Source organism: Cebus imitator, unplaced genomic scaffold (genome assembly GCF_001604975.1).
Source record: "Cebus imitator isolate Cc_AM_T3 unplaced genomic scaffold, Cebus_imitator-1.0 Scaffold316, whole genome shotgun sequence".
Classification (NCBI taxonomy): domain Eukaryota; kingdom Metazoa; phylum Chordata; class Mammalia; order Primates; family Cebidae; genus Cebus; species Cebus imitator.
Genome location: NW_016107631.1, coordinates 513,121 through 523,838, shown reverse-complemented (window position 1 = coordinate 523,838; position 10,718 = coordinate 513,121). Strand labels below are relative to the sequence as shown.

Here is a 10,718-nt window from a genome sequence, read left to right as displayed (position 1 = left end):
CGGCACCTCCCTCTGTGTTTACAATTAAGAAAAAAGGCCGGCTGGGCGTGGTGGCTCACACCTGTAATCCTAGCACTTTGGGAGGCTGAGGTGGGTGGATCACCTAAGGTCAGGAGTTCAAGACCAGCCTGGCCATCATGGTGAAATCCCATCTTAAAATAAAAAAAAAAGGTCACAGGGCAGGTGGGGTTTAGGGAACCTTAGGGTCTACAGTACTCAGCCCAGTACTTCCTCTTCCACTCTGCTCTCCCCATCGTCTTCTACTGATCCATGCCTCACCCCAAAGACTCCCTGTTTCCGTGTAAGGGTCCCGTTCCCAGGAACCCCTACTCCACCACTCCAGTTCCAGAAATGGACATGAGATTTCCCACTGGTGACGATGCAGCTGCTGTCACGAGGGTTGAAGCCAACGGCCAGGACTGAGTCATTTGTACTCTGAAGGGAAGACACTAGATTCAGCCACCCCAAGCCCTGAGTACCTTCCTTCTACTTGACTCTCCTCAATTGTATCATGACAGCTGGCTGGCAGAAGTCCAGAAACCCCAGGACAACCCTTCTTTCAAGACCCTGGTCCCCTAAGAGCACTATTCCCTGTCAATCATAATTAATCACCCTAATACCTAATACATTATCCCTCATGAGGTCAGAACCCATATCACAAATGAAAAAACTAAGGCTCAGAGAAGCTAGAAGATTTGTCTCATGTGACTCAGCCAAAAAGGAAGGAAATGTATGGGTGAGTCTGGAGTTCTCTGTACTCCACCACTCCCACCCCCAACCTCAGAGCCCTTCCAAGCCACGTGAACTCCTCACCTTGATCTCAGCCAGCTTCATTCCCCGGCTGCAGTCCCACACCGACAGCATGTGCTCATTGGAATCATCCACCACACAAAGAAAGGCACCCTGATCCTTAAGAAAGGTGACACATGGGAGGGGCAGGGGTTCATGGTCATTAGGTTAGGAGGTACCGTCACAGATGGAGAGGACAGGAGAACTTGACACATGTCCCTTTCCCAAGAGAACCAGCTGGGTGGGGTTCAGGAAGGCCAGAACTTCTAAGGCTTCCTGGTGACATGCAAGAGTGGGGTTCCCAGGTAAGAATGGGGGTCTAGAGGCTTTGGGGCCAGCTCACCGCAGCTGAAAAGGCCAGAGCCCCAACACCCCGCTCGAAAGCCCCCAGTCCAATCTCCTGCAGTTTCAGCAGTGTCTCCGAGTCCCAGATGTGAACCACAGGCTGCAGGGGCTGGTGGAGGAGGAAGAGTCACCGGTGTAAAGAAAAGCTGGGCTGCAATTACCGCGTGTCTGCCTGCTCCTCAACTTTGGCCTTACCTTTCCATCCTTATCCACTCCAGCTGTCTGTCCCGAGGCTACCCGAACACCATCAGGGTGAACAGCAAGGCTAAGGCGGGGGAAGACACTCTAGGGAAAGGGTCTCTCCAGATCATCCAAGACACCTTCTCCAAGCTTGCAGACCAGCAAGGCAACTCTTCCCTCCTGCTCCTCCACCCTCCCAGACCCTCTTCCTGCCAAGCCCACCATCCCCAGGCCCCTCACCATCTAACGCAGTCTGTGTGCCCCCGGTAATGTCTCTGGCCACCGCCTCCAGGACCCCCTGGGCCTCCTCCAGGCCGATACAGCACCACCACACAGGCGATAAAGTAGACCACCTCCCCAGAGCGCAGCACAAACAGATTAGAGCGGGAGTCACGACCCCGGTACCCATAACTGGGGTGGAGATCACGGTCAAGGAAAGGGTTAGATCAAGGGCAGGAGAAGGAAGTGGGGAAAAAGACAGAGCTTCTGGCTGGCAGTGCCTGGGGAAGAATAATGGTAGGAGAGGATTTAGAAGGCTCCTTGTCCCCATAGACCCAGGAGAAAACTGTAAAGGGAAGAGGGGTCCCAAGGTGGGAAAGGTGGTTCCTATGGGACTGGACAGGGCAGGATACACCCAGTCAAGGCTGAGGGTCTCTGGCGGTGGGCCGCTGGGCAGCTCCTCAAGGCTGCGGATGCCAGACGGGATGTACATGGTAATGGGGCGACCTCGAAGGAACATCTTCACTGAGATGCCTTCTACAGAGAAAAGGGGTGGTGTCAACTACCACCCACAGCCCCCCTTCCAGGAAAGACAGAGCAGAACTCTACCCACCACGCCTCACAGCCCAAAACAGCTCCTGGGGCTACAGCCCAAATCCTAACCCTGCCATCCAAGTTTTTCTCTCTGTTCCTCTGTACATACCCAAATTATAATTGCTCCTCCGAGATCCAGGGCCCCCAGGGCTGGAGAGAGGGTCTTTTCCCCCACGGCTATTGGGAAGAGAGAAAGCACAGGGATTGGGGTCAGGTCCCAAGACCTAAGGGGGGGACAGGGAGGACACAAGAAAGGAGGTCACTGCAGAAACCACAGTCACCTCTGCAAGCCTGTAGTTTGCTTCATGAGCATCAGGGCCCTAGAATAGACAGAGTCTTTAGTTCCACTTAAGAGATGAGAAGATTGCAGCTGAAGGGGTTGAGCGCACAGCACAAGGCCACAAAATTTGGAAGAAGCAGTGCAGGGTGCCAGAGCCCTTTCTCTCCTCCAGACCACCAGGCCTCGGTCTTATTCTGTCACCCAGGCTGGAGAGCAATGGCGCAATCTTGCTCACTGCAACCTCCACCTCCTGGGTTCGAGCAATTCTTCTGCCTCAGCCGCCCCACCTGCCGGGATTATAGGTACACACCACCAGGCCTCACTATTGACCCTTTCATCACCCCATCTGTAAAATGGGACCAAAGGGAGTCCAGAATGTACACCAGCCCCGCCTCTCAGGAATGCGGGAGGTAAGCGAGAAAGTCCACATCTCTCCAGAGATCCCTGAGATTAGATAACAGTAAGGTGATACTATCTTTTCAGAGAATAAAGCACAGGCCAAGGACAGGGCTAGAATGAACATTTGAGTGTCCTAGGGCCCATACAAACTCTGAGGCAACTACGTTCGGCCACCAGGACGTCCCCTTGCCCTCTAGAAATAAGTATTAATAGATTGGTACTTGGTAGATCCAGCGGAAAGAGGGCTGAAGCTCTAGGGACAGCCATCCATGAAAGTCATGGGAGCTTCTAGAAAAGCCTCTTGGGATCACGGAAGGTGTGCTGTGATGTAGTGGAAAGGGTAGGGGAACTGGAGTCAGGAAAAGTTAGGTTCAAATCCTGACTCTAGTTGTGTGACCCCAGGCAAACGACTTACCCTCTCTGAGCCTGCTTCCTCACCTGTGCAATGGACAGCATGAGACCACCTACCCCCCAAGGATGTTGTAGGGACTGACTGAAATGGAGGAGGTCGAGGGTTTAGCACAGTGCCCGGTACACAGCAGGTGCCCCAAGAGTACTTGTTTCTTTCTTCCTGTTGGGCAATGAGGTCCCCCCACCCCACCCAGGGATGTGAAGTGAGGGATGTGGAGAGTCAAGAGCCTGCCCCTGGGGCAGGGTGGGTTGAAGGGAAGCCTCACCCACCTCTCTGTGCTCCCGGACCGCACTAACAGGTTGGCGGAGGAAATTGCCTTCCTGGAGAGCTTCTGCCGAGGCCGCTCTGAGGGGGATGAGGAGGAGGAAGAATTTCTTCGGGGCCTGGTGGGGGCACAGTGAAGGTCATTCCCTCCAATTGCACTCTAAAATCCCACCACCTCTCCCAGCTTCCACCACGAGGCCACAGGACACCTACGTGTCAGCACGCTGTGGGGGCTGCAAGGGCCTGAGGATCCCGGGGGGGCCGGGGGAGCCAGCACCACTGCTGCTGCTGCCCCCTCCTTCAGATTGGGTCCCACTAGGCTCTTCGCTAGCTCCCTGAGGGGCTGGGGGTCCATTGCTCAGGCCAGGAGGTCCAGGGGATGACTTGAGCTCCACCTCTGTCTCTGTCTGGGTGCCTCGGCTCACCAAAGAGGGGGTGCAGGTGGGTGGCAGTCCTGGGGGTGCTGCAAGACTGCTGGAGAGATGATGAATTAAACTGAAGCCCCAGAGGCCCCAGGGAGGAGGAAAAAGGGGGTGTGCTAACATGCATACCTGTCCCCTGGAGGAGCTGGTGTGCCAGATTCCTGCAGGGAGGAGGGGGGCACCTGCAGCCGAAGCAGGCGAAGGGCTTCTGCCAGGGCTGCCTTTACCAGCTCCATCTCCTGCTCCTGCACCCGAAGCCGCCGGCTCAGAGACTGCAGGGCCTCCCGAGCAGAGCCCTCACCTGGGAAAAGGGCAAGAAGTACTCAGAATGTACCCACCACCTGAGGAAAGCGTAGAGGGGATTCTGTCCCCCCACAACGTTACAAGTGTCCAACAGGACTGCCCTTTCAAGCAGCCCCAGCTTTGGATGCTCGTCCAGACGGGAGGAGACGGTGGTAGAGGATCAAGGGCCTCCTTCTGGCAGGGCAGGCGAGAAGGCTGGCAAAGCTCCCTTCCTGCTGCCGTCTCAGCCTCCGCAAAGACTGGGAGTACCATGGAGTATGGGGCGGGGTGGGGGGGATATGAAGTACTGCCGAGGAACGTGGGAGCCACAGAGAGAGGCACTGCACTGGTGAGGGGAGGGACGGCAGCCCTCCCTCCCCACGCGCCCACAGCAAGCTCAGGTCTCCAGCGAAATAGGAGTAACTGAGCGGGGGGACTCCGGGAGAGAGGGCAGGGCACGGGAATGGAGTACAGGAAAACAGATGCAGGGTGACAGGAGAGGGGTCTGGGTGGTGAGCAGAGTCACAGTGAAGGTCTCAGGGAACAGTGGGGGTTAGAAGGAAAAAGAGCTGAAATACCAGGAGAAGAGGCCCGGAGTAATGTAGGGAGCAGAGAAACATCGAGGGGTCTGGAGTTACGTGGGGGGGTAGAAGACGCTGGAGAAGCCCGAAGTGACAGCAAGACCCGAGTAACTAGGGAGGGCGACCGGAGGAACTGTGGAGGATGCTCGGAGCCCCTGGGCAGAGGAGCACGCGGGGACGCCTCCAGACAGCCGTCCAGCTCTGGCATAGCCCGACGGGCCGGGCGCTCCGGGAAGGGGCACGCCGCCCGCCCCGCCCCGTACTCACCGGGCCCCGCGGCCCCGTCCATCCGGCCCCCGCGTTGCTCCGAGCGGCGGCGGCGGAGGAGGCGTCTAAGCCGCGGGGGCCACGGCCCGGGAGAGGGGAAGGGGAAGCACCCCGGGTAGCGCGCGAAGGGCGCCGTACCACCACCCCGCGGGGGCGCTGTCGGGCGCGAGGAAGGAGCCTGGAGGGGGCGCTGTGGGTCCGGGGCCACAGTCTCCGGACCCCCCCGGGCCCTCGGACTCTCCCGGGGCCGCTCTCGGCTCCCGGGGGTGGGGTGGCGAGGCCGTCCGGGGCCACGGCGCCACAGCACAAACAGGCGCCGGACGCGGAGCCGCCAGGAAGCGCGGGAGGGGGGCGGGCCCGGGGGGGGGGCCGGGCCGCCTGCTAACCCCTCCCTGTCCGGGCTTCACCGCTCAGTACGGGGGCGGGGCCAGCCGGCTGACCCCCTGGACTGCTCGCGGCCTCTGGCTCCAGGCCCTTCCCGGATCCCCGCCCCCGGATTCCCAGGGGACGCGGGAGGGAGCACCCGCCCCGAGGTCTCCGCCCCACAGCCCCGAGCCCCTCAGGGCTGAGCCGACCAGCTCCACCACTTCCGCGAGGGGCAAGGGCGGGGTCACAAAACGGGCCCTCGGCCTAGGGGCGGAGCTTCTCCTAAGGGGCAAGGCCGAGGCATCCCGTATTGGGGCTGACAGGACGGCGGGTTATTAAGGCTGAGGCTGGGAGGATGCTCAGGGTATTGGGGTCAGGGTGGCATTAGCTCAGCTCAAGCTGGGCCAGGCTGACTCAGCATGCTGCCCCAGCCAGCTTCCAACCCCGAGAGCCCTGCACTTCCTTGGGCAGAGATGGGAGATGGCGCCGGTGTTGCCCCTGGTGCTGCCCCTGCAGCCCCGCATCCGCCTGGCACAAGGGCTCTGGCTCCTCTCCTGGCTACTGGCACTGGCCAGTGGCCTTATCCTCCTCTGTAGCGGGCACCTTCTGGTCCAGCTGCGGCACCTTGGCACCTTCCTGGCTCCCTCCTGTCAGTTCCCTACCCTGCCCCAAGCTGCCCTGGCAGCGGGTGTGGTTTCTCTGGGCACAGGACTAGTGGGTGCAGGAGCCAGCCGGGCAAGTCTGAATGCAGCTCTGTACCCTCCCTGGAGAGGGGTCCTGGGCCCACTGCTGGTGGCTGGCACAGCTGGTGGTGGGGGGCTCCTGGTCCTCGCCCTTGGCCTAGCCCTGGCTTTGCCTGGGAGTCTGGATGAGGCACTGGAGGAGGGCCTGGGGACTGCCTTGGCTCACTACAGGGACACAGAGGTGCCTGGGCACTGTCAGGACAAAAGGCTGGTGGATGAGCTACAGCTGAGGTACCACTGCTGCGGGCGCCACGGCTACAAGGATTGGTTTGGGGTCCAGTGGGTCAGCAGCCGTTACTTGGACCCCAGTGACCAGGACGTGGTTGAGTGAGTGATTTGCTTCACCCTTCTTCCTCCTCCTCCTCCTCCTTAGCCAGGCTCCCTCCTGCTGCCTTGAAACCCCACCTGGCCCAGAAAGGCAATAAAGTAGAGCACAGTAGCAGAGAGGTGGGTTACAGCTCTTCTATTTATTAGCTGTGAAACCCAGGCATGTTACCAAATCACCCTGGGCCCATTCCTTCACCTGTAAAATGGAGATAATAGTACCTATCTGATAGAGTCGTTGTGAAGATAAAGTGAATTATGCTTGGCTGGCACGTAAGCCAGCAGTCAGTAAATGTTTTACCATCCTTTTTCCCTTCTCAAACACCTGTGCCCCTCACCTCCTCCCCCAGGCCTCTATCTCCAGACATCCTAAACCCTCTGTCCCTCCGTTTGCAGCCGGATCCAGAGCAATGTGGAAGGCCTATATCTGACTGATGGAGTCCCTTTCTCCTGCTGCAACCCCCACTCACCCCGGCCTTGCCTGCAAAACCGTCTTTCAGACTCCTACGCCCATCCCCTGTTCGATCCCCGACAACCCAACCAAAACCTCTGGGTCCAAGGGTGCCATGAGGTGCTGCTGGAGCACTTGCAGGACTTGGCAGGCACACTGGGTAGCATGCTGGCTGTCACCTTCCTACTGCAGGTGAGTCAGCAAAGCATCTGAGGCCTCCTCCCACCTGGGACTCCCTGCCTCCAACGCTGGGCCTCCTGGAAACGCTGACTCTCTGACTCTTTCCCCTTGCTTCCCCCACAGGCTCTGGTGCTCCTCGGCCTGCGGTACCTGCAAACAGCACTGGAGGGGCTTGGAGGGGTCATTGATGGGGAAGGAGAGACCCAGGGCTATCTCTTTCCCAGTGGGCTGAAAGAGATGCTGAAAACAGCATGGCTACAGGGATGGGTTGCCCGCAGGCCAGCACCTGAGGAGGCCCCACCAGGAGAGGCACCTCCCAAGGAGGATCTATCTGAGGCCTAAGGACCTGGAGCTTGGGGTGGGGAGGAGGAAGGGATGGACAAGTCTGGAAATCTCACAACTCCTTTCCAAGGCTCCAGGCTGGGGAGGGGAATCCTGGGATTAGAAGGGTTAAGAATAGTCAGTGAGCTGGACTAGGGTAAGAAAGAAAACCAGATATCCTAGGGCCTAGCCCTCATAGCCAGAACCACCAGGGAACAACCACCAAGAACAGAGTGATGGGAAAGTGACGTGGGAAGGCCTGGAGATGGATTCTGGTACAAACTCAATAAAGTTTTTGGATGGAAGCAACCGCTTTTTCTTTCAAGGGGATGGGGGCCTGGGAGAACTGATTTCTGTCTGATGGAGCAGCCAGGACTCCAAAGTTGGGACCCTGGCTCGACCTGTGCAGAACAGGAGCCCACATCTGTAAGGATCAGAAAGCAACAACCCGATGTAAGAAGGAAAGGAAAACAAGAGGCCCTCTAGGTTGAGATTCTTTATTCTGAAGGTAGGAGGGGATCAGCATGCTCAGGTGGGGAGGGTCCAGCCCAGCTCCTCCAGCCCCCCAGTGCATGCCCAGCCCCAATAAGTTACCCAGTTACTCAGCTGCCCTCCCTCTTGAGTCCGTCTGTCCTTCTACTCCACCCTAGACAGGGCTGACCTGGCTCAATACAAGGGCTGCTTGTCCCCAGCCTGTGGGCAGTGCCACATGGCAGGCCGGGGGAGGGGCAAAGCAGCAGGGCCATGCTGTGGGCCTGGAGGGGCAGAGGGGCCACTTCTGGCTCCAAAGAGTCAGGACTTGGAAAGCCACATCCTGGGAAGGCCCGGGGTCCAGTCCCACAAGATCTGTGCCTGAAAAGAGGTGGGAGTTGGGGTGGGGCCATCACACCTCAACTGCTGGGTCTGAGCCCCGGCCCTGCCGCTGCAGCTGCTCCTCCTGCTTCATCTTGGGCTTCTCTGTCCGTGTATGCCACACCAGTACCTGTGCCAGGAGGGAAGCAGTGAGAGCCAGGCCCAGCGGCAGCCAGGCCTCTGGGGCCCTCAGCCTGGAATGGATTCTCTAACCCTCTCCACATATTCAAAGTGTAAAGAGCAGGGTGGAGGAAGACTTAGTGCCTCTAAAATGGGGCCTTATTCCTTCATCCTGTCTGTGCCGCATGGGTTTCCAGGACTCAGGGACGGAGTGGCAGCAGACCACTTTCCCTCCCTGGTTCCCAGCTTCTCCTTCAGTAGAGTCAGCAAGGCTGATCAGAGATCTGGAGAGTCCCTCCTGGTTAAACCACCCATTCCCAGGGTCTCACTGCACCTCCCCAAAACCTGTCCATCCCAGAGCCAGGTTTCTGTGCCCGCCTCCATTCCCTTACCCGAGTGCAGTTGGCAGCCCGTGGCTCCAGGTCCTTGGGATCCACAAGGTGGCTCAGAAGACTGCTCTCCAGGTGGCCCCGGGGAGCGGTGGAATCAAACTGGGCATTGGGTTTAGCCAACAGCAAGGGCAGGGCCACAGCAAATCCAGCCATATCCACAGGGAAGGGCCTGTTGGGCTCCCATGCTGTGTGGAAGCCCACAACCCGGCCATCCTGGACCTGAGGGCCCTCGAATCGCAGGCCGCCCACCAGCCCTACAGGCCACACTGAGACACCACGAGTCCAGCGCATCTATCGGAGGTTGGGAGAGAAGAAACAGAGGAGTGGTCCGGGGAAGGGAGCAGCAGTAGGAGCCACCTGGCTCACTCTGCCCACTGCTTCCAGCCTGTCACCCAGCAGCCAACGGCAACACTGTTAACCAAGGTAATGAATGAAGGTGGCCTCACCTGGCCTCTTGCCCATCCCCATCCTCGTGCTCACCTCCTCAAACAGCTCCCGGCTGTAGGTGTTGTCATCATCAGCAAAGTACACAACTCCCTGGGTCCCTGGTGGTGGTGGGTCCTTCTCCCCACCCACAGCTCCCCCTCTGCCCCGGAGCCAGTCCAGGGCCTTGTTCCGCTGCTCTACACCACGGGGATGAACCCAGCCAGGCTCGCCCTCCCGAAGCCGCTGGGCTTTGGGCGTGAGGACCACCAGGTGTGTGAAGAGAAGGCCAGAGGCAGCCAGCAGCCCTGAGACCAGTGGGGTGGGACCCTCAGCGTCCTCCACCAGCAGCCAATGTAGCCGGGGCACCAGGCTCAGTGTCTGGGACAGCCGTACCAGCTCTGCCTTCTGTACCAGCCTGCAGGGGAGAGATGCAGCATGAGGGAAAAGGGTAGGCACCATTTGCCCACTCCAGCTAGAGCAGACAGCTTCACCTGGGCCACTGCCTGTATCTCCCGTGGTCTTTCCCAACCAATGCCTAAACTCCCTCTTTCTTGCCTGTCAACTTCATGCTAATACTCACCTGCCCTGTTCTTCCAGTTCATGTCCATCCCTCACCTCAACCCCAGAGCTCTGGCTATGGGAGACTATAAATTAAGGGCACAGGGCCAGGTGCGGTGGCTCACACCTGTAATCCCAGCACTTTGGGAGGCCGAGGCAGGTGAATCACCTGAGGTCAGGAGTTCCAAACCAGCCTGGCCAACATGGTGAAAACCTGTCTCTACTAAAAAAATACAAAAATTTTCTGGACATAGTGGCATGTGCCTGTAATTTCAGTTACTCAAGAGGCTGAGGCAGGAGAATCACTTGAACCTGGGAGGCGGAGGTTGCCGTGAGCGAGACTGAGCGATTGCACTCCAGCCTGGGTGACAAGAGTGAAACTCGACCTCAAAAAAAAAAAAAAAGTCCGGGCACAGTGGCTCATGCCTATAATCCCAGAACTTTGGGAGGCCGAAGCGGGCAGATCACCCGAGGTCAGGGTTTCAAGACCAGCCTGCCCAACATGGCGAAACCCTGCCTCTACAAAAATACAAAAAATTAGTCGGGTGTGGTGGCAGATGCCTATAATCCCACTACTCAGGAAGTTGAGGCAGGAGAATAGCTTGATTGAACCCCAGAGGCAGAGGTTGCAGTGAGCCAACATCATACCACTGGACTCCAGCCTGGGCAACAAAAGCAAAACTCTTTCTCAAAAGAAAAAAAAAAGGCACAGCCTTTGGAATCAGGTAGATCTAGTTCTGAAATCCAGTTTTGTAACTTATTAGGTGAGACAACTTGGGAAAATGGATCAATCTCCCTGAGCCTCAGTTTTCTCAACTGTAAAATGGTATTAACAATACTTTAGGCCGGGCGCGGTGGCTCAAGCCTGTAATCCCAGCACTGTGGGAGGCCGAGGCGGGTGGATCACGAGGTCAAGAGATCGAGACCATCCTGGTCAACATGGTGAAACCC

At 58.2% G+C, this 10,718-nt stretch overlaps 3 protein-coding genes across 4 annotated transcripts in view; 1 reads left to right on the top strand and 2 right to left on the bottom strand.

The window, feature by feature from the left end:
- The window catches only part of EML3 (EMAP like 3), an 11,122-nt gene extending 5,961 nt beyond the window's left edge, over window positions 1-5,161 (bottom strand). The window contains exons 1-11 of the mRNA XM_017503928.2: window positions 5,035-5,161; window positions 4,034-4,205; window positions 3,696-3,956; window positions 3,488-3,601; window positions 2,237-2,304; window positions 1,947-2,070; window positions 1,555-1,725; window positions 1,330-1,399; window positions 1,133-1,243; window positions 814-909; window positions 220-435 (exon numbers count right to left, since the gene is read on the bottom strand). Coding sequence (XP_017359417.1) covers window positions 220-435; window positions 814-909; window positions 1,133-1,243; window positions 1,330-1,399; window positions 1,555-1,725; window positions 1,947-2,070; window positions 2,237-2,304; window positions 3,488-3,601; window positions 3,696-3,956; window positions 4,034-4,205; window positions 5,035-5,056 — 1,425 coding nt within the window. The 5' untranslated portion in view covers window positions 5,057-5,161. The remainder of the gene's footprint in view (window positions 1-219; window positions 436-813; window positions 910-1,132; window positions 1,244-1,329; window positions 1,400-1,554; window positions 1,726-1,946; window positions 2,071-2,236; window positions 2,305-3,487; window positions 3,602-3,695; window positions 3,957-4,033; window positions 4,206-5,034) is intronic.
- A 180-nt stretch (window positions 5,162-5,341) lies between these two features.
- ROM1 (retinal outer segment membrane protein 1) lies at window positions 5,342-7,724 on the top strand. 2 transcript variants are annotated; one of them, XM_017503965.2, is made up of 3 exons: window positions 5,342-6,470; window positions 6,864-7,110; window positions 7,222-7,724. In XM_017503965.2, the coding sequence occupies exons 1-3, from the start codon at window positions 5,881-5,883 to the stop codon at window positions 7,438-7,440; spliced, it is 1,056 nt and encodes a 351-aa protein (XP_017359454.1). In that variant the 5' UTR covers window positions 5,342-5,880; the 3' UTR covers window positions 7,441-7,724. The 2 variants fall into 2 exon arrangements, with proteins under 2 accessions (XP_017359454.1, XP_037585609.1); XM_037729681.1 differs by having other exon boundaries at window positions 5,736-6,374.
- A 179-nt stretch (window positions 7,725-7,903) lies between these two features.
- The window catches only part of B3GAT3 (beta-1,3-glucuronyltransferase 3), a 7,749-nt gene continuing 4,934 nt past the window's right edge, over window positions 7,904-10,718 (bottom strand). The window contains exons 3-5 of the mRNA XM_037729713.1: window positions 9,264-9,764; window positions 8,784-9,074; window positions 7,904-8,401 (exon numbers count right to left, since the gene is read on the bottom strand). Coding sequence (XP_037585641.1) covers window positions 8,303-8,401; window positions 8,784-9,074; window positions 9,264-9,764 — 891 coding nt within the window. The 3' untranslated portion in view covers window positions 7,904-8,302. The remainder of the gene's footprint in view (window positions 8,402-8,783; window positions 9,075-9,263; window positions 9,765-10,718) is intronic.

Bases quoted from the DNA above. Each gene is read 5' to 3' on its own strand.
- ROM1 (XM_017503965.2), top strand. From the start codon at position 5,881: ATGGCGCCGGTGTTGCCCCTGGTGCTGCCCCTGCAGCCCCGCATCCGC. The intron at 6,471-6,863 runs GTGAGTGATTTG...CTCCGTTTGCAG, and splicing joins AGTGACCAGGACGTGGTTGA to CCGGATCCAGAGCAATGTGG. The intron at 7,111-7,221 runs GTGAGTCAGCAA...CTTCCCCCACAG, and splicing joins CTGTCACCTTCCTACTGCAG to GCTCTGGTGCTCCTCGGCCT.